Source organism: Gymnoscopelus braueri, assembly GCF_963280865.1.
Source record: "Gymnoscopelus braueri genome assembly, chromosome: 15".
Lineage (NCBI taxonomy): Eukaryota > Metazoa > Chordata > Actinopteri > Myctophiformes > Myctophidae > Gymnoscopelus > Gymnoscopelus braueri.
In genome coordinates, this window is record NC_137620.1 from 35,100,224 (window position 1) to 35,121,215 (window position 20,992).

A 20,992-nucleotide genomic window follows, 5' to 3' on the forward strand; every position below is an offset into this window, starting at 1 on the left:
GCTTCGATGATAGAAGGTTTCAACTAGAAAAAGGTTTTCCAATTGAACATGTTATTTTTGTTGAGTGGGAGCTGGTCTTGTTTAGGGCTGCCTGCAACTATCAATTGTTTTCTTAGAGATTATAACATTTTACTTTATCGATTAATTGAATAATGGAGAAGCGCGTTTTTATTTTATATATAGATTAACAAGTCAGCGCAAAATAATTCCAATGGATTTTTTATACCAATCAACTATTTATGCTTCGTCATACAATGTTGTCACACAACAAAATAGACAATCTACAAGATCACAACGCATCGCTATGTAGACGTTTTCACCTATAATGACATGTCCAAAATGTGTTTGTCATGTTGAAAGTGGTTAACTGTTGCAGCCCCCAAAAAACATTTCTACCCCCCCCCCCGTATCATTTTATAAAAATTAATCAAAGGATTAGTTTGATTAACTTTTGCACCCCTAGTCCTGTTTGCTACTTATCTCATGATGCTCTCTCTGAGTTGCGCTCTCTCTCTCTCTCACGGTCTCTCTCCAGACAGTGGACCAGTAGGGGCGGTGCAGGTAACCCAGCTGGACAGAGACACCGTTCTCATTGCACTAAAACGTGAGTCACAAAACCTAATTGGACCGTTGAGCAGGCCTGCCATCTTTTATATTTATTAACATACTGTATATATATGTCCCTGTCTTTATTTCACAGAAACCGTTAAGATTGTGAACCTACAAGGAATTCCGAGCAAAGACTTGGCTTCTGAGATGGTCTTCGGCTTCCCCATTGAAACGCTAGGTACAGATCTCGCTGTGTATAAAACAAGAACGCACCAAACTGTCTGTGATATTGGAACTTAGAGTCTTTGAGGCACACATAAGGGTATTTAGTGGTGTGGACATTGAGGCATTGAGTTTGTGAGACACATCATACACACTACAGTGATAGAGTTTTCAACCCTACGCAGAATTATGGTTAATAGTCTTAGTGCAGGGACCTGCAACGTGAAAAATTACGACGGGATGTCCAAACATTCATTTTTCAAGTTCCAGAGCCTCAAAAAGGAGCCAAATCCACACAAGAAGTACCTTTGTGTGCGCCTTCAACACAGTCATGTGACATCGACCCCCTTCCCCTTTTTGCACGTACCGCACTAGGGCGTGACGTCACTACAGCTAAAAGAATGCTGTCTGTTCATTTGTGTGTGTGTGTGACAGTGAAGTACGAGCGGTTGAACTGTTTTAATGGCAGTTTATTTGACATTGGCTTTGTATTTGGTAGTTTGTTTACAGGACAGCGTACTGGCTTTCTGGAAACACGGACTTAAAGGGAGGAGCCTACACTTGAATGAGGTGATGAGCATTATACTTTTCTTCCAGGGTGTATGACTGTGTGTTATTGAGACATTAAAAATTTTCATTTTGTCCATAAAACATTTGTATATAAATATATACTCATATTTGCAGGTTACGCAAGAGATCACGGACGAGACTCGAGTATTCAGAGTTCTGGGAACCAACAGGTACAATATGTTTTGATTTATGTGCCAATATCAAGTAGTGCTGGAATGTGGTGGTGTTATTTTTACTCACTGGCAACCACTCTGGATGAGCTATACCAACTTGATAATCCAAATGATACACCTGTACTGTTCAACGGTTCAGTTTGTCAAAAATATTTTGTACCATTGCAGCCCTGTATTCTTCATTGTACAGCAAATAGTGAAAAATAGCTGATCTACAAGCTCACAAAACATATCCCCACTGGCCATAAAAATTAATGACCAGAGGGGGATATCAAAAACAGAGGCAAGGATCCCCCCTATGTAACCCATCTGAACATTTATTTTCAGTTTTTAAAGAGATGGGGAGACCCCTGTTACTGAACAAACACTATATAGCAATGATTAGTATCAGAATATAGAGATTCAACTTTTTAAGAATATGTATTTAATAAATAGATTTTTCTTTTTTAAACCTACTTTAAAAGTCAAAACGTTGTCTTTTTGATTGCAACAGGGACATTGTCCTTCAGAGCAAACCCACAGAGGACCCCTCAGCTTTGAGCAACCTCTACATCCTGACCGGACATGAGAGCAGCTACTGAGAGAAGAGACGAGACAGAAAGGGAAGCAGCAAATAGACGCTGGCCATGCTAAAAAAGACAAGTCGGAGTGAAACAACAGATGTACCCGATGCAGAATGGTTTCAGAAGGGCCAAAGCGAGCCCCCTCGCTCTCACTCAAGGTTGTGGGCTGGACCAACACCCAAATGAACCCACTAACACTGTGTTGTGTGTGGCATTGGTTCTCAAACCTTTTAATTTCAAGGACCCCCATAACCGTGAGTGTGTGTGTACAAATGGAACCGGTTCCGTTTGTACACTCTCAGAGTTACAGACCTTTTAGCGGTCCTTTTGGAACCCCCTCACAGAACCCTGAGGGTCCCTGGACCCCACTTTGAGAACCACTGGTGTATGGCAAAAGGGCAACAGGATTCAGTTCAACACACACTATCCATACACTTGTGTGGAATGAAACTGCGGTGTTTCTGGAAGTGGAATGACTAGTTTGTTTGTTTGTTGTTGTTTTCTGAAGAGACCTTTCAACATGCTTACTTGTGAGTTTCTAACTCGTGGATGCACACACGCTATTAAGCCTCTATAGCGTATTTACCGTTCTCTTCCTTTACCCACAATGCAGTTGGGATAGCTGACAACTGCGGTTCCAGGAAGTGGACTTCAAAGACCGAAAACACAAAAGGAAAAAGTATTGTGGCTTGTGCTGCCAGTGATATTGCCACTCAAACACAAATCGTCACTGTCAGGCCAAAACCTTGTACGTCCGGAACCGTTACTTTTCAGGAAACGGTGAAAAGAACCGGCGTTCCAATGGATTCAATGTCGTTATTAGTCACAAGTTCTTGTCGATATGTTTGTGTTGTGAGCTTGTAGATTGGCTGTTTAGCTACTTTTGCGCTATACTATCATACGACAAAGTACAACATATAGGGCATTAATTTATGAAAAAAAAAACATTAAATATGGAGATACAAGGTTTCTGCGCATTCCCATCAAAATGCACAACACTGAGAAGCAATGTCATAGAAATCGCGTGCTACTAAATTCTAATTACATTTGTTTGACTACAATTGAAATGCAATTCCACTGTATCGGAATTGTGATAATTCTGCGTGTGGCAGTATTTGTGTCCAAAGAGAGGACAAAAAGATGTAACACTCACTCATCCCTGAGAGATACTTGAAAGACAATGTGCACAAAGCTGTTTGATTTATGTTTGTTCTTGTTGCCATTATGCCGTAATCTCTAGAGAATCTTTGTGTCTGGCTGAAAATGCATCTAGGCTCTGAGGGGGAGTTTGTAGCTCATTTTTTAATCCAGTGAGGCAAATCTTACCTTATCATGGATTGAGATGATGGAGGAACCAAGCCTTATGAATTTGGTTCTGTAAGTTGTCCAAATAAAAGGGTCACACCAGCTTATGACTCTGTTCGTTTAGAGTTACGGCGCTTAACCATTATGGCGTACGTTCCTCCTGGAAAGTCAATAACTTTTGATTTCTATACATTACATAGAGTATAGTGTATTTTTCCAACATTTTGTTCAACAATCTATTGGTATTGTGCTTTAAACAAGATTAACGGTTCATATTTCAATACTTTATGTTACAAAGATGAAACTACACCTGCGAAGATGCTTCGTAATCCTTGTCAATTTTAAATCTTATTTATGACTCATCAACTGTTCTAATCTTGTCTAAAACTAGGCATGTTGAAGTGCTTTCTCATTGCTACAGTATTCTCAGAATCAGACTGGTTTCATTCCTAGGGTACGTTCTTGCGTACGTTCATATCATTTGTCTTGGTCGGTTGCTCGATATTTTCACACTATATCAGAATAGAATAAGAAATACAAATTTTAAAATAGAAATATATTAATAAAGGATGAGCAATGATGATGACTTATGCATGTTTCTATATTATTCAAGGTTCAAGATTTTACATGAGAGAAAAATTCTTTGGTTTTTGGTTCCTCAACTTTGCAGCTGCAATAAAAAAATATAAGGACCTGCCCTAAGTAGGACAGCATGGTGTTGAATTTACAGTCGTGATTATCAAACTTCAAATCACGTTCCTCCAGTTTGATATGCATTTGACCACGGACCCCCATTTGATAAGATGTTTATCTCTGGGACCCCAATTGTAAAATCCTCAGTGTTAAGTGAGGCGGGGCTAAGGTGCTAGGAAACGACACGAGGATGGAAGTTTGAGTATCTTTTCTTGAAAATCGTATTGGGTAAAATGACATTTTAATAATTTAAATTTGTACTTTGGAATACTTAAGTATTTTTAAAAGCATGTACTTTTGAATACTAAGCAAGTACTCCAGTACCTTAACTCAAGTAGAAATTGGAGTCAACTTGTACTTGAGTAATATTTGACTCAAGTACTGGAGTTGAGTACTTTGTCCACCACTGCTTGCCAGCAACATTTTTCAACTTTAAAGTTGATAAAGAAACGACTGAGGAGTAGGACATCACAGGACCACATTGAAACCCTCCTGCTCACAGCTGCAGATGAAAAGATCCTGGAGACCTCAAAGGACAGGATGGCAGAGAAAAGATCTTCTGACTACATAAGGTAGGATACATGATGCACACCAAGTGAAAAAACATTATTTTTATAGTGTTATATAATATACAATAGAGTGATTTTGAATGTGTTTATTCAGAGATGAATTGTGAGCATTATGGGAGCTTTTTAAAGTAATGGTAGCAGTACCAGTGTTACATAGAATAGACCACTGGTTCGAGTCGGATCGAGTTCAATTAACATTGAGAATTTTACAGTGCAGATTGGGGTACCAAAAGTTTTTTTTAAAGAAAGGGGAAAAAAAGGTTCTATTTGTATACTCAGTTACAGACCCATAAGGGCCCATTTGGAACCTTGGTGGGAAGACATTGAGAAACAGTGGAATAGATAGATTACTGTTCAAAGTAATAGTAGCAGTGTTCTATAGATGGAAAACCACTGAATACATTGTCATTGTCTGTAGTATCACAAAGCCTGATACCACTAGTACGAGGTAGGTAGACGCATGTAAACTCTGTCCTCCTCCTCCAACTCTACGATGATTCTGTTAGATACGTATTCAAACCGTTCATGATAGTTGTATCCAGCGCCATAGAAGAGTCAGCTAATTTGTATACATCATGATATTCACCTGCTCTGAAAGCCACTTGCAGTAAACCTTTCACTGGGGCTGTGAAGGCACGACAGTTGCTCAGTGGCCGGTAGAGCGTATGATGGGAACCGCAAGGTTCCCAGTTCGATCCCGGGCTCCCCCAGAGTTAGTGTCGAAGTGTTCTTGAGCAAGATGCTGAACCCCTAATTGCTCCCAATGAGCAGGTTGGTGCCTTGCATGGTTTCCTCAGCCATCGGTGTATGAATGTGGGTGAATGTGCATCTATGTAAAGCGCTTTGGATAAAAGCGCTATATAAATGCACCATTTACCATTTACCTATGATAAACGCACACGCACATGCACGTGCACGCACGCATACAACTGTGTGAATAAACCATGCAACCATATTGTAGAAGAAGAAGACAATGGTTTCAATCAAAATGTAATTTGATCGTGGTGACACTTTTAAAACACAGATAATTAAAACCAATGGCATTAAAAGTTCTTTCATGCCATCCTGCTTATTGAATTGAAAGGAAAACAGTCGGTTGAAGATTTATTTTGATAAGTTTAATGTTTTATGTCTGATAGCCTGATATATAAGCTGTGTAATGAGTTCGTGAGAGCTAAATGATTCTTGTTCATTAACATGACTTCATCACCACCTACCTGTAGTTGAATTGTATGCGTTGACAATGTTAGTGTGAACTCTCTTCAGAATCAAATGGTCCAACTTGTCCACCACCCAAACCAGCAGAGAAGACCACATTTAGTTTGTCGTCAACACAGGAACATTATCAGCTTGTTGATATTCTGAAAGCATAGATTACATTTATTTGGTATCGGGTCTCAGGTAGGGCTCAGGAAGATAATTTGCAGACCTTTGTCGGGATGGGACCAGGCAGGGCTCTGACACTATGTGCCAGCTACCCGTCTAGTGACAGTACTATCTAACTTTTACACATAAGTGCTCATCAGACTTTTTTTTATGGACGCTGCTTACAAATTCCCTAGTTTCAGGTATTTTAGTTTTCTATGCAAATCTGGGGAATATAATTGTCTTCATTTTAGAACATGTTTGCTACCTGCATTCTGTCTCTTAATTTCCTCCAATTGGCTCTCACTGGCACACAATTTGGCAGCCATTTCTGCAAAATAACATGGATGAAACACATTTCAGCCTGTACCTTCAAACAAAAACATTTAATCACGTTTTGCACAACAAGCATGTAGCCTCTTAACCATTCTAACATGTAGCCTCTCATGTAACCATTCTAACCAGATTTTTTCATTACATTTTTGGTGACACCCAACTCCACCTCAAGATCGGCCACTAAGTCCATCTGCTCCTTGGCTTCTCTCTTCATGTCCATCAGCATCTCTTTCTGTTCTACGGACCACTGTGGCCCTCAGCCATGCACCATGTCGCTCATTCCCTGCACCACAGTCTAAACGTCAGGCAGCGAGGGGGTACCTGCTGCTTCTAAGGCTGTCACGATTAAAACTATTAAGTTGACGATTAATTGTCATACAAATAACTGCGATTAACGCATCGAACATTGGAACAAATCAACAAAAATGTTTCCCTTTTAGGCTTAGTAATCAAAAATTGCACAGGGCAGATATGACAAATAACTTGAATATACAAAGAAGTTACTGACATATTTAATGATATTATACTTTCAATATTTGTTTTAAATAGCGGAAATAGCTGATCTACAAGCTTATAATGCCTGTTGTAAGCTTCAAGATCTGCTATTTCTGCTATTTTTTTAAAACATGGAAACGATTATGATGATTATGAAAAATGATTGCGATTAGGGACCAGTCGAACTTTACAGAAGGGGGTCCCTGGAGGAAAATAGGAGAGGGTCATGCCTTTCTAATTTTAGTACAAGGGAGGGTCAGATAATTTTACTTTGAGTTTTAATCCAAGGGAGAGTCATGCAATTTTGAATTGATAAAAGTCCGTTTTTTATATACCTTTTTAGTAGAGCAGAACAGTGGTCAATGACCCCTCTCTATTTCAAATGATACAAAGGATTCAAATCCAGTAACACCTTGGACAAGATTAGACAGGGGCCATTTTCGAATTGCACAAGTACAAGCAAGCACATGCGATTGATATGGGCACATTTCCTACTAATGATGACTCAACCAGGTAAACGCTTTTCCTTGAAATTCTAACTCCCATTTCTGTGGAAGTTCTTGACATCCGACTTCCGAGTAACTGATAACATTGATGCGTCATCATATATCAAATAAAAGCCTGTATTTACCTTTATGTACTAAAACCTCCCTTATATACTTTGCGCTGTGTGCGTGTGTAAAACTGTCATCCTTGAGTTGAATTTCCTTTCTGTTGTCATGCACATTAACAGTAATCACCATCGATAAAATAAAACATAATACAAATCTTCACTTTCCTACATTACTAAATGCATGGTCAGGGACCACATGCAATACCTCCACGGACCACCAGTTGAAAACCCATGATGTAGGCAACAGTGTAGTCACTGTAGTTAATAATTATGGGATTCAATGGGTTTCCCACATGTAAGTTTAGAACACTGTCCATTCTGCTACCACTACAGACACTACACTGTGCATTTAGCAAGACTGATGTTCTAATCAATGTGGAAAGCAAAACATCTGACATATTATCAGTTTTAAATGTCATGTTGTTGTATTTGATGGGGAGGGTTAGGGGTGTCAAGATAACACTGATTTCACGATACATACATGATGTTGGGCATATGATATCGATATGATACATTATTAATGTTCTTTTCTCATGTATCATCAACATTGGCCATCATCTTTAGTTTAAAATAACAATTATAAAGCACTTTAAAAAACAATTACAAAGTGCTTTGTACACACAAATAAATACATTTGTGCAAGCTTAAGGGAGAAGTGAAGTTCTCACTAACTATAAACCCATTGTTTCAGAGGACAGATAGACACTAATATAACAAATATAATATAATATAATACTGCATAACTATAAATTCCACAAACTTGACGAACCAAGTGCAGCCTAGTTATTTCCAACAGCTAAAAAATTATAATATAATACCAGATACAGTATAATATCATGTAAACAATCTTAGATTAGATGTAGGCCTATTTGAGAGTGCAGAGGCATAACTGCTTTGATGCATGTCACATTAACAAGCTGTAATAGCAATAATTACTGTGATTATGATAAGCTTTACATTTCGTATCATACACCATACAGTAAGAACTCCTATAACTTTTTTTTTTAGTCAAAGGGAGGGTCATGGCATTTTAGATCAGGGCACATACATTTTCTCTAGGGGTACCCCTTCTTATGACCTGTCCCTTTATAGAGTATATATTCATAGTATTACTCCTCTTCTTCCTTACAAATGTGCCCTTTTGACCACATACAACACCTAAGTGTCACGCCCTACTATTTTGTCAAAAATATGTTTTTGTAATTTATGTCATACTTACTACTACTGTTATCAAAACTTCACACTACTGTACCATTTATCCAGAAATAAGCCAAGAAAATCATACTGTCACTAAAAAATTATACAATATTGTAATTAAAGACATCATCCTAACATTATTAAATAATTTGACTGCTCAAACTAGATCATACTATGTCATGCTATACCTTTTTTGTTAAAAACGTCAGTCTACTTAACAGACAAAACACACCATACTATACTGCCTGTCCAGAGTGCCCATAATATGGGCAACCTTTAAAACCTCACAGCCTTACAATATTATTATTGTGATAATCCATTTATTGACCTCTGGCTCCCCCTAGTGTCCTTTATGTGTCACAGTCAAATGAATTCAGAATACTGTGACAGACCAGCTCTAAGCATAGGTAGGCTAATTGAAGTTCAGACAAGCTGTGGCTGTGCATATGGGGAAAAAAAGCTTAACTAATGCACTGTTTGAGTAAAAAAACATTTATTTGGTGTACAAGATTTATTTTAGTCTGGGACATCCCTTATTTTTACATGGAGACTTGCTGTAGGTGCCATTAGCAGCTGTGCCTGTAACCTAGTTATTTTATTTTATTTTTAGTTTTTTCCTGTAACCTAGTTAACATCAGTGGTGGACAAAGTACTCAACCGAAGTACTTGAGTCGAAGTATAATTACACCTGGTCAAATATTACTCAAGCAGCCTACAAGTGAAAGTTGCTCAGTCAAATTCATACTTGAGTTAAAGTATTGGAGTACTTGCTTTTTAAAAATACTTAAGTGTTCAAAAGTAGCTACAAACTACAAGTACATTTTCTTTTTAATCAAAAGTACCTTAACTCAACTACAAATTTGACAGAAACTTTCACTTGACTCAAGTACTGGGGTTGAGTCCTTTGTCCACCACTGGCCAACAGTGGCTGGACCACATACAATATTAACTGACATCTTTCATGCGTGCCAAGTCTAACAAAAAAAGATGTTGGTTTAAACAGTTGAACGGTTATGGTCTTTTTTTTTTCTCTCAACGTTTGCTCTCCTTCTGCTCTCTGTTTTGAAATTGCATGCCAAGCCAGGAAATCTCTCCACACACAATAGGCCTACATTTTTATACACAATAGACCTATACAGTACCACATGTGAACGAATTGGAATGTTTAAACGTAATGTAAACTCTGTGTGTGTGTGTGCAGAAGGCGTAGCAGTAGAGTAAATCTAACCTGAGCATTTCCTTGGAAGCGGGCTTGATGGACAGACTGGAGAAGCAACACACACACACTCTGTTAAAGCAGGTACACACGTGCGCGTGCCAAGGTAGATCCCTATGGTAACATTCATAACCATTGCAAATACAGGTAAAGTTTTTTTTTCCAATCATGCATTCAAAACTAGATAGATTGGACACATTGTGAATGTTTGTTAATGCGTCTGTGTGACACACACACACACACACACACACACACACACACACACACACACACACACACACACACACACACACACACACACACACACACACACACACACACACACACACACACACACACACACACACACACACACACAGTCTGTGTGTGTGTGTGTTTAATAGGCCTAGTGGTTACATCCTCTCCTGTCTTGTCTTCAGGTGTACATTGGCGTCATCGCCCTGGAACCACGCCTCAAGGTCTTCATTCCGTATAAGATGTTCCCGTTCCACATTACAGCTTATTCAGCTGCAAAATGAACTTGCGTCGTGTTGTGCTTGTCCTGTCCATCTGTCTCCTAGTCTGTGAGTATATTCAACATCCAACATGGATTATGTTGTGACAACACTATCTGGCTGCTTTCTGTTCACTTTGGACCCACATCATTACAGACAGACTTTGATTTTCCTTGTTGTAGACTATGTTTATTTAACTGTCTCATTGTGTTGTTTTCTGTTACCCCTCATTTAAAGATTTGTCTTGTTGGTTTGGATTTGGATGTGCTATGGTTTCTTTATGATGAGGATTATTATTAGGGTTGTTAATCTTTTGGTATCCCCCGAATCGATTTGATTCCAATTCTTCGGGTCATCATTCAAAATCAATTTTTGATTCAAAGCGAATCCCAGTCAATTTGATCCCTTTTAATTCACAACTTGCCAATACATACTGTAGACATTGCTCTGAAAATGTGTATCATTTGATGTTCATTTATTAAGCCTACTTAATGCTGATCCTTTATGACTGTCAATATCAGTTCAGTCAGGAACACTCACGTCACAGGTAGATTTAACCATTTATTGCAACAAATGGAATACAGTTAAACTTGGTGTTAATGGCTTTGCTCTTAGGATGTTCCCTAAATTTTGCTAAGCAGCATGCTAAGCAAAAGCAGGGAACGCTATACAAAACCCCCCACAGGTATACAAGAGCGGACCCATTGCAAGACATCGAATCCGATTAACTTGAGTCATGCAAACTTGAATACAGTTTAACATTAAAGCCATAGAATATTGAATTCAGTTTAGAGCCATGCAAACATTGAATTTCAGTTTACTTTAGAGCCATGCACACATTAATTTCAGTTTAACATTCAGTTTAAATGTTTGAGTAATGCAATACTCTGGACTATAAGGTGGCGGCTGGGGTGGTGGGAGGCAAGCTTTGCCAGCAGCAGTGTGTGACAGCAATTGAAAAGCAGAGGTCCAGCGTAGGAGGGAGCCGTATTTGGTTAGGGAATGAGGTGTGATTGGTGTGTAGAAAAGCGTGGCTTATTGAAAGCAATCAGCAAACTGACATCTGATTACAGCTGAGGCGTATATGACTCCCTGCATACTCCCCCATGCCCATCCCGTTTTTATGCGAGAACTTCTGGAAACTCAGATTAGGTCAACATGAACTTCATTCAAGTTGTCACTCATCCCCCAGTCTGTTTATCTTTGCAAATGTGTTCAAATAACATCCTCAGTTGAGGATCCAGTCAGACAGGGTAAGGGGGGGGAATGAGAAGGTTCGAACTTTGAATCAATTGTGTTGCTGTATGTTTGTGGACCATGTGAATTGACATCATCATCACATTGCATTAAGAGCAATCCCCTCTCTCCTTGTCCCCTCATATAGCCTCAGTGGTGGCGCACAGGAGAAAACGGGCGCTTTGGCACTTCCGTTCGATGATTAAATGTACAATACCTTATAGCCTGCCATTCCTGGATTACGGTGACTATGGTTGCTTCTGCGGGAGGGGTGGCGGTGGTATGCCTGTTGATGACCTTGACAGGTATGCACTCAAGGACAACAAATGGTGGGATGGGATCATTTGATGTTGTGAAATACTTTTTGAAGAATTGTAATTGATGGTCATCTGAAGGACCCGTGAGTATTATAGCCTATTATCTGTGCTGTTATTTCATGTGACATAAGGAATGCATTAATTATAGCTTATTCTTCTGTCTGTTCTCTGTTTGTGTCAGATGCTGTGAGGTCCATGACAAGTGCTATGGTGATGCATTGCAACACCATGCATGTTGGCCTCTCATAGACAACCCATATACAAAAAAATACCGTTACGAATGCGATAAGGCCACCAAGATCGTTACTTGTCCCAGTGAGTATTTTTGCCTATCGACACTTGACATTTTGTTGTTAATTGGCACGTGAGATCTCAGGAACTAAATCTAACCAGAAACAGGCCACAGAATATACTGTATAAGCGTAGATATTGTGTACAATATTTCTATACTATAATATGTGCCCACATCACATGACATTAACAGGGAGTTCTTCCCTTGACTTTTATGTGATTGACAGAATATTAGTTACAGTACTATGTGCCATGTGGAAAGAATCAGAACCCAAACTTGACCGCAACTAAGTTTGACCAACATTCATACTATACAATAAAGTCACTCTGGGGGAAATCACTTTGGAAACTACTGATCTTCTTTTGTACGGTTTAATCCACAAAATTCAAACATTTGTGGTCATGTTTGCTATTTAAATTTAACCAGAGTGTCTTCTTATACTGATCTGTTTGTCCATTACCGAGTTTCTGAAGAAGCTGGCTGAAGCTATCCATTTGAAATGCTGACTTCTCGTAGTAAACCTGATTTATACTTTGTCGAGCTACAAGCTTGTAGATCTGCTATTCCCAATACGTGACACTCTGCCTAATGATCTACTTTTATGTTTTGTTTTTTTTTGTCATTCAGGTGACCGCAACAGTCCATGTGGGAAATTTGTCTGTGACTGTGACAGGAAAGCAGCCATATGTTTCGCCAGTGCAGGTTACAATAAAGAGAATAGAGACCTTCCCATCGACCGCTGTCAATAAGCAACAAACACACAGGCAATGAGGCCATGATATATTGGCTCTGAGATGTCTTTCTCTTAATAAAAACGCATAACAAAGGCAATCATATTTGTGTTCTTTTATTTATTCATTATTCATGAAGCTACATATTCTTTTTGCTGTTGAAATGGACTATGGAGAGATTGTATTTCTCTCAGACAAAACCTCTTCATTTCTCCATTTTGTGCCTGCTGTGAACTTATATATTTATATATATTGTCAAGCCTTTATTTGATAGTGATAATGGAGAGAGACCGAGAAAGCGAGTGGCAGGATAGAGAGATGGGGACGGACATGCAGCAAAGGGCCTTCGTTTGGAGTCGAACTCGAGCCGGCTGCGCAAGGACTGAGCCTTAACAGTGCACCTTAATCCCATGTACAACGAGCTAATATTTATTACTCTGGCTTTTGATTGAATATTTTAATTGGCAGAAATGTATATATGTATAATAGCACAAGTACAGTTAAAACACTGGGATTGGGTTAGACTATTCCACACCTGTGTGGCAGTGCTGTAGAAGGAGAATTTACCCATGTTTGTTTTATGGGTGGGTGGTACCAGATCGTTGTTTACGCTCCCTCTAGTATTGTGGCTGTGGGTGTCGCTAACCTTTTGGAGGTATTTAGTCAGATATGCGGGTATTGAGGGCATTGAGGGCAAATTTGCATTTACGATTTTGAAGACCAATCCCATTTTTTGTTGTTTAACCCTGTCTTCTACCCTGAGCCATCCTAGGCTATCAACATGAGTGGGAAAAAGGTGGGTCATGGCCGGGCCCCAGGCCGAGAAGTAGTCAAATCAGTTTGTTTTGGGAGGTTTGAAGCTATAGTTTATGCCACTATAGTGACATTGAGATGTTGGAGTACCAAGAGGTGCAAGCATAGTCGAAAAGGGTCTGAATCAGGGCTCCTGAAAGGGCACCCTTACTAACGTCCATATCATGTACAGCATGTACTGTATCTGCTGCTATGCTCAAGCACCTTATGGTACATACAGCGCCGGATAGAAATATGTTTAAATATGTAGACAAGTTGTTGTTTTTGGGCGGTGAAACCGCCCCTATATGTGAGGTTTGGATATTTGCACCCCCCAATCCTGCGCTGTGATTGGCCACCAGTGTACCCCCCTAACCCTGCACCGTGATTGGCCAATCACAGTCTATTCAGGACTGTGATTGGCTAGTGAAACATGACACATGTGCATAGCCCTATAAATAGGACTATGCACTTAAAAAAAACACATTTTTGGTTTTTTTAAAGTGAATCACATATTGTGGGTGGAAAGGGTATTAAAAAAAAGCAGCAATGGACTTAACTACCATTTTCCAGCCAGCTATGGGATATATGTACATGATTGGTTGACTCCATTCAGTATTGTGATTAGCTAGCAAGACACCGCCCACTTCACACTGGGTGTGATTTTGTATTGATATTTTCCCTTGCTCCCCCTTCTGCTTCCCCTTCTCTTCTTATGGAAATAACAAAAACCATGGCGCTTGCACAAAAATGAATTTCACCGACTGTTTTACTCCTGTAAACCTGTGAACCTTCTGATTTTGATCCAGGTGAGCTACATAATCTTTTCGCAAATGTATTAACCACTTTTAACTGGCGTCCATGTTTTAGGCATTATAGGCAAACCTTTTCTAAAATTGTAAAAAATAGTGAAAATAGTATATTTACAAGCTCACACAAGGCGTTGTGAGGGCTTGTAGATTGGCTATTCACAGTGTGATACCATTATACAACAAACTATCAAACGGAGCTTAAGTGGTTAATATGCATGCATGTATGATGAAAACTGTGGGTTACAAATAAGCATCAAAGGACGAGAATCTAGTATATCTGGATACAAACTAAACATCAATGTGGCTGCTATATCATTGGCTGTGTCCTAAATAGAGTTAATGGCAATTCATGCCCTCTTGGCGTCACGTGCAGTATGCAATGTTCCTGTCTAGCAGGATTCTGCATCATTCCAAACTTGGCTTTTGTTAGCACTCCCAGAAGGCATGAAGCTGAGCACACAGTCCTCCCCCATGAACCATGTGGTCCCAGTTATCCAGTTCCTTTTCAAACAAATGTTCAGATTGCACTCCTCTATGTGTTTATTACCACCACCACCATCCTCCATGTTCACAGTTTGTTGTTTTCAGTTGATGTATAATTAGTTCCATCCACCCAGCTCCAGTGTCTTGTGTTCCTGTTCAATAAGTCAACAGTGCAGAGATGTACTCATAGATATCAAGAAGATAAACAATGACATCGACAGGGATGAGTTTTGATTGATGTTTGCCGGTTTGTTTTTCCAGCACATTCCAGCGGTTACACACTGTCATCTAGGGAGAGGCAGTGGTGGAAAGTAACTAAGTACATGTACTTAAGTACTGTACTTAAGTACAATTTTGAGGTGTTTGTACTTTACTTTAGTTATTTCCAATTTCCAATACTTTTACTTCTACTCCACTACATCTCAGGGGCAAATATTGTACTTTTACTCCACAACAATTATTTGAAAACTTTAGTTACTAGTTACTTTTCAGATATGAATTATGATATTATGAAACATACATTAATCACTTTAGCCCTATTCTATACCTAAGCTATTTGAACATAGCCGATATACAAGCTCACAACGTTGTGAGCTCGTAGATCTGCTATTTTCAAACAATTTTGTACTTTTACTTTTGGTACTTTAAGTACATTTTCATGCCAATACTTTTGTACTTTTACTCAAGTACATTTTTAATTCTGGACTTTTACTTGTAACAGAGTATTTCTATATTGCAGTATTGATACTTTTACTTAAGTAAAACATACTTTTTCCACCACTGGGGAGAGGACCAGGGAAACCACTTCAGCTGTACTTACTGTGGCCGGGGCCTTTATGTGCCTCAACTGCAGAGGGTAACATAATATGACCTGTTTTCCTTTGTTTCCTTCTTTCTCTATTCTCTTACCCTTTCTTGAAACAGTAAATGATGGAGCTTGTATGACAAATAATTTCACCCATTTTTCTTTACACCTGTGATGTGACAATAAAGTTGAACCTGAATCTGATCTAAACTCACATTTTCAATTTACATACAAAGTGCTGGACAGTTCGCCAGAACAGTTCTTGTGCAGACAGAAGTATCTCCACTATTTCCCCACCCCACATGTTTTATACTTGTTTCAAATATGTAACCACTTAAACCCCATATGGGTAACCCAGAGTTTTGTTTATTGTTGGGAAAGCTTTCGCAGAAAATTGTCGATCGGCTATTTACTGTGAAAGCCTTCCCACAATCCACAAGCCTTCCCACAATGGGCCCCAGCATCCGTAATAATACGGATGCTGGATAAGATTATGTGAATAAGATAAAGTAAGAATAAGGTGACGTAGGTGAGACTTTGACTTTAAGTCAATAAATTAACCACTTAAACCGTTTAAGTGGTTAATTTATTGAAGTCAAAGTCTCACCTACGTCACCTTATTCTTACTTTATCTTATTCACATACATTATTATCGGATCAAGTTTTTCAATGGGGGAAAATAACCACAAAAAAAAAAACGTATAATAGAACTGCTAGGTACATGTACAGTATAAGATTGTGTAAGGAATTCTGCACCTGGGTAAAATGTACTTAACGGATCATTGTGAATAAGTCATGTAAGGAAGGGCTCCACACGTTGGCAAAAGTAGCCTTATTTGACACACGCACATTAGCAGAGAAAAGGCTTCAGTTTCTCAATAATTATGAGAAATATGATCCTCCTTATGGAGGGAACTTCACTTCGTTTTATTATATGTTTTTGTAGAAAGGCACATACAGTAGTGCTTTTAAGTTTCCTTGAGTAATGTAGAAAATGACAATGGTGCGCGCATGTTTGTGTGGGCAAAATACGTGCCAATATCACACACACAGAGCAAAAAAAAATGACTGTGGCTTCCATGTGGATCTCGGATAGATATCTATCTAGAACCCCTATACTATATGTGGGCAAGGTTTCAGCCTGATCCCACCACCGTTGACTTCCATTATAAAATTATAAAGTAAAATATATATTTAAAATATAAAACATTTGTGAAAAAAGGGGAGCGTTGCGAGATTAGCCCCAGATACACTCACAGACCATTCTGTACATAACCAAGAAAACAAGACCGGGTCCAATAACAGTGTGGCTTCTCTGTGAATCTCTGATGTCATATTGACAAGACTGATGGGTGGATTGGAGGACGGTGTGAAATCGCAAAATGAAATTTGGTGCTGATTGGTTTACAGTCTGTGTCGGTGGGACACAGGCACAAACAGATAAACGAAAGCTCTCTTCTATATAACTTGACCCCACCCCAGGACAAAAGGACCAGTTGAAGGTGCAGACTTCCAGACAAAGCAGAAATCAAGAGATAGGGAAGCCCTTTAAAAAACGAATACCTGCATCAACCATGCACGCACACTCAGAAGAGTTCCTTCCCCATGTATACTATTGATCAGGCTACAGGAGAAAGAGGCTGAGAACTATGGAAGGATGAAGGTTCCCTTTGCAGATGTAGACAGGGACATGAGTTACACGCATCTACGCATGTGCTAGGTTTTGTGTGTGAGTTTGCGAGTGTACAAGCAAGTTGTTGTCTTTTTCTTCAGGATGACGTTTTCACAATCTAGCTCCACCTTCTTTAGATGAGGTGAGCTCTGTATTGCTCAGTCAATGACACCGGGTTGACAAGTCTTGCGCTCCATATTGAAACCCTTTGAGTTGTCAGGACCACGGGGCTGCCTCACAATGACAAGGCGGGGGGCACTAGCATCGTCTGGAGTGATGATCTTGAGTCGATTCACCAGTCGATCGGGACGCGGGGTCTCCACCGGCTTAGGCCCTTCACTGACTCTGCATACGTTGGACGCACTACATCTTCCTGTGCGTTGATTGAGGACCACTGAGAACTCCACCTCATCCCCGGCCTGCAGTTCCAGGCCATCTTGCACCTCTTTGAAATGGAAAAACAAGTTCTTGCTATCGCCGACTTCATATGTGATGAAACCAAACTGGTCTTTGACAGACTCCACCAGGGCTCTACGATGTGGCACCACACTACATGCCATCTTCTGTCCAGTCTGAGGCACGGTACACAGCTGGAACTTCACTAACTCTCCCTTCTGCAGACAATCAGATTTGTTTGCCATGCCCATGATTCCAAAAGGGAAACTCTGGTCTTTAGTTTCACCTTCTTCTATAACCTCAATAAGTCCTTGGTACTCTGTCTGGGAGGCGTCCACGCCACGCAGAGGACGGACCACTTTTCCTAAAATCACTGCGGCGCTGATGTCCTCCATGACTCCATCATTCTTCACTGCTTCCACTTTGGTAACTTTCTCAGCACTCACTTTGTTCCCTTTTCCCTTGGACAGGATGTACTCCACCATATCACCAAGCTTTATGCTCTCCAAGTCTCCGCACACCTCAGTGTAATGGAAGAAAATCCCTTGGTCGTGATTGGCCATCTCGATGAAGCCGTATTTTTCCTTCAGTGTAGCAACGAATCCCAGCAGCTTCTTGCTGTCATCGTTGACCGACCGTTGGTCGAGGACTTTGATGGAGACGGCACTCTGTTGTCCGGTCCTCTTCTCTTCGCTGATGGAGAACTCCACCGTATCTCCAACTTGTGGATGACAGGATCCCACTAGATCCTTAGCATGGTAGGGCACGGTCAGCTTCACTCCGTCGTCTTCATAGGCAATCACTCCCTCCTCCACTTCCTTCTCCTTTCCCTTGCGCGTCCTTGGTTGGAGCTTCTTGGTCGAGGCTGCCACCACTTCTTTCTCCACTATGCCCGCAAAACGCTGCTCTGAGTGCGTCTGGAAGGACACAGTGCCCTTAGGCAGCTTCTTGATGCGCACTGCATGGTCCTTCTGAGCGGACATCGTGTCCGGTACGACTGTGAACTCCACTTCGTCCGAGACTTTCAGCTGGCTGTCGTCCAGGACCTGGCTGAAGTGAAAGAACATCCTGGCATCCCGATCCACGCACATGATGAAGCCGAAGCCTTCGAGCAGAGCGGCGATCACACCCATTTCACGTATCTCATTGGTGAAACTGAAGGTGTCAGGGAGGATCTCTATGCTGGTGGCTCTCTCCAGCTTGTCTCTGCGGTCGATGGCGATGTTGAACTGGACGTGATCTCCTGCCAGGAGGGTCGCCTTGGAACTTGTGTCATTTGGTCCGAACTGCAGCTCCTTGTTGGTAAAGCCAATCATGGCAGTGATGCGGCCTGGTAGTGTGTTGTTCTGGTTCTTGGTGGCAACTTTGGGGATGACCTTGGTGACTGTGCCTTCAAACTGCTCGATACTGACGTCCTCGAGGACTACTGTTCCCTGGGGGAGAAGCCTCACATCGGTGGCCACCTCATCACCACCATGTCTGTTTTCGATGGTGAACTCCACATCATCTCCCACCTGCAAAGTCTGATCACCCTTGAAATCGCTATAGTGAAAGAAGATCATCTTAACCACGTCAGCCCTCTCGATATACCCGCCAGCGTCCTTGGTTTCAATCACCACACCCTGGCACCTGATTGGCTTCTTCTTCACCAGGTGAATATTATGAGCACTGACTGGACCAGTATGTTTGCTTGTATCCATGTAAAAGCTAACTTCTCCCATGTTCAGGTGAATACTAATATTACTATTATATAAACTCTTCTCCTTTCGTGTAACTTCACTATGTTGGAAAATGTCACTGTATTTCACTAAGCTATATCACTCCTGTAACTTAAACACAGTGTCAGAAATATATATATCACTACTCTGTATTCATGGGCACTTATGTCAGAAATATCACTGCTATTCAATAGGCTATATCAATCCTGATGCAGGTAGAGTAGGAGAGTTAAGAGTAGGACAGGTAGTTCAAAGTGAACTTTTAAATTGACTACATTTGCCATCTACAAGCTTTTAAAGGCTCAATGGCATACGTCACACAGACAAAAAAGAAGCGCTGTGATTGGACAGTCCTGACAGTCCTGAGCTGATTGGCTGATTCAGCCGAAAAGTTTACAAGCCGACGTTTTGCCCTACATCAGTTGACGCTGTTTGATGATGACGTCATGTGCCGTCTGTGTGGTTAGTCTGTATATATTAGTCTGGGTGGTTCTGGGTGTGATGCTTTGCACTAACTCTTGCCCTATAGGGGAGCAGGGTGGGGCTGATTGCTCATTGGAGAGCACCTGGGCCCGGTGCCTCCAGGAGGCTATAAAAACCCCACCCTGGCCAGTCCCTAAGAGAAGCTTGAGAGAAGCAGACCTGTCTCCACCAGCTCCAACCCCTATTCTCCATGCCCGTATTATTATGATTATGTTCTTCCTTTCCATCCACACACCTCGCACTACACCATACTTCACACATCCACATCTACACTACTGATTACTGACTCCACACCTCATATGTTCTTACCATGTTCTGTTCATACCTCCTTAGTTCATTGTCATTAGGTCTTGTTCAATAAATATGTATTTACTTTATACCTCTTCACCCTGGTCTCCTCCCTAATGTTTGTCACGGCCTATAGAGCCAAGCTGTGACACGTCACAACTTTGTACATACTGGTCTCAGGTCTTTGGTTGGGTCTATGTTCAGCTTGCTAGATTTTGTGAGAGAAACAAGCGTACAGGTCTACGAAAACAGGCGACTAGACCGCATGATCACACAAACAAGGGGTCCCCAGCAAAATGAGTTACTAACTTTCAACAAAATCAGTTATTTTTAACTCTATGGTTGAACCACTTTATCCCTATATACAGAACCACTGGTTTAAACAAGCTTTAAGAAGAAAGCCCAAATACGCAACTACACTTTAAAAACAAGCCCCCCACACCCCACCCCACCCAAAAAAAAAACACAACTCGCCCCCGCAACTACCAATATATACAACCGACTTTACAGAAAAACAAACCCATGTCGCTTATATTTTATAAGCAGACGTGGCAACGCTGCACAAATCGCTCAAAACGGAAGTGATGTCACATCATGCGACGGATCG

At 40.6% G+C, this 20,992-nt stretch overlaps 3 protein-coding genes across 6 annotated transcripts in view; 2 read left to right on the plus strand and 1 right to left on the minus strand.

Moving 5' to 3' along the window:
- map4k2 (mitogen-activated protein kinase kinase kinase kinase 2) overlaps positions 1–3,968 on the plus strand; it is a 36,868-nt gene extending 32,900 nt beyond the window's left edge. For all 4 annotated transcript variants that reach the window (XM_080450679.1, XM_080450681.1, XM_080450680.1 and 1 more), the window contains 5 exons: positions 536–604; positions 701–787; positions 1,271–1,341; positions 1,456–1,511; positions 2,008–3,968. In XM_080450679.1, the coding sequence (XP_080306805.1) occupies positions 536–604; positions 701–787; positions 1,271–1,341; positions 1,456–1,511; positions 2,008–2,095 (371 nt within the window). In that variant the 3' untranslated portion in view covers positions 2,096–3,968. The remainder of the gene's footprint in view (positions 1–535; positions 605–700; positions 788–1,270; positions 1,342–1,455; positions 1,512–2,007) is intronic.
- A 5,924-nt stretch (positions 3,969–9,892) lies between these two features.
- Positions 9,893–13,036, plus strand: LOC308101278 (phospholipase A2, minor isoenzyme-like). Its single transcript, XM_080450691.1, has 5 exons — positions 9,893–10,013; positions 10,286–10,429; positions 11,745–11,901; positions 12,095–12,228; positions 12,833–13,036. Exons 2-5 carry the CDS (start codon positions 10,381–10,383, stop codon positions 12,952–12,954), a joined length of 462 nt encoding a protein of 153 aa, XP_080306817.1. The 5' UTR covers positions 9,893–10,013; positions 10,286–10,380; the 3' UTR covers positions 12,955–13,036.
- A 4,608-nt stretch (positions 13,037–17,644) lies between these two features.
- On the minus strand, positions 17,645–20,420 carry LOC308101494 (cold shock domain-containing protein E1-like; the record flags this gene model as incomplete). Its single annotated transcript, XM_080450913.1, has 2 exons — positions 17,645–19,675; positions 20,407–20,420. The coding sequence occupies 2 exons, from the start codon at positions 20,418–20,420 to the stop codon at positions 17,659–17,661; spliced, it is 2,031 nt and encodes a 676-aa protein (XP_080307039.1). The 3' UTR covers positions 17,645–17,658.
- Between the last annotated feature and the right edge of the window lie 572 nt (positions 20,421–20,992).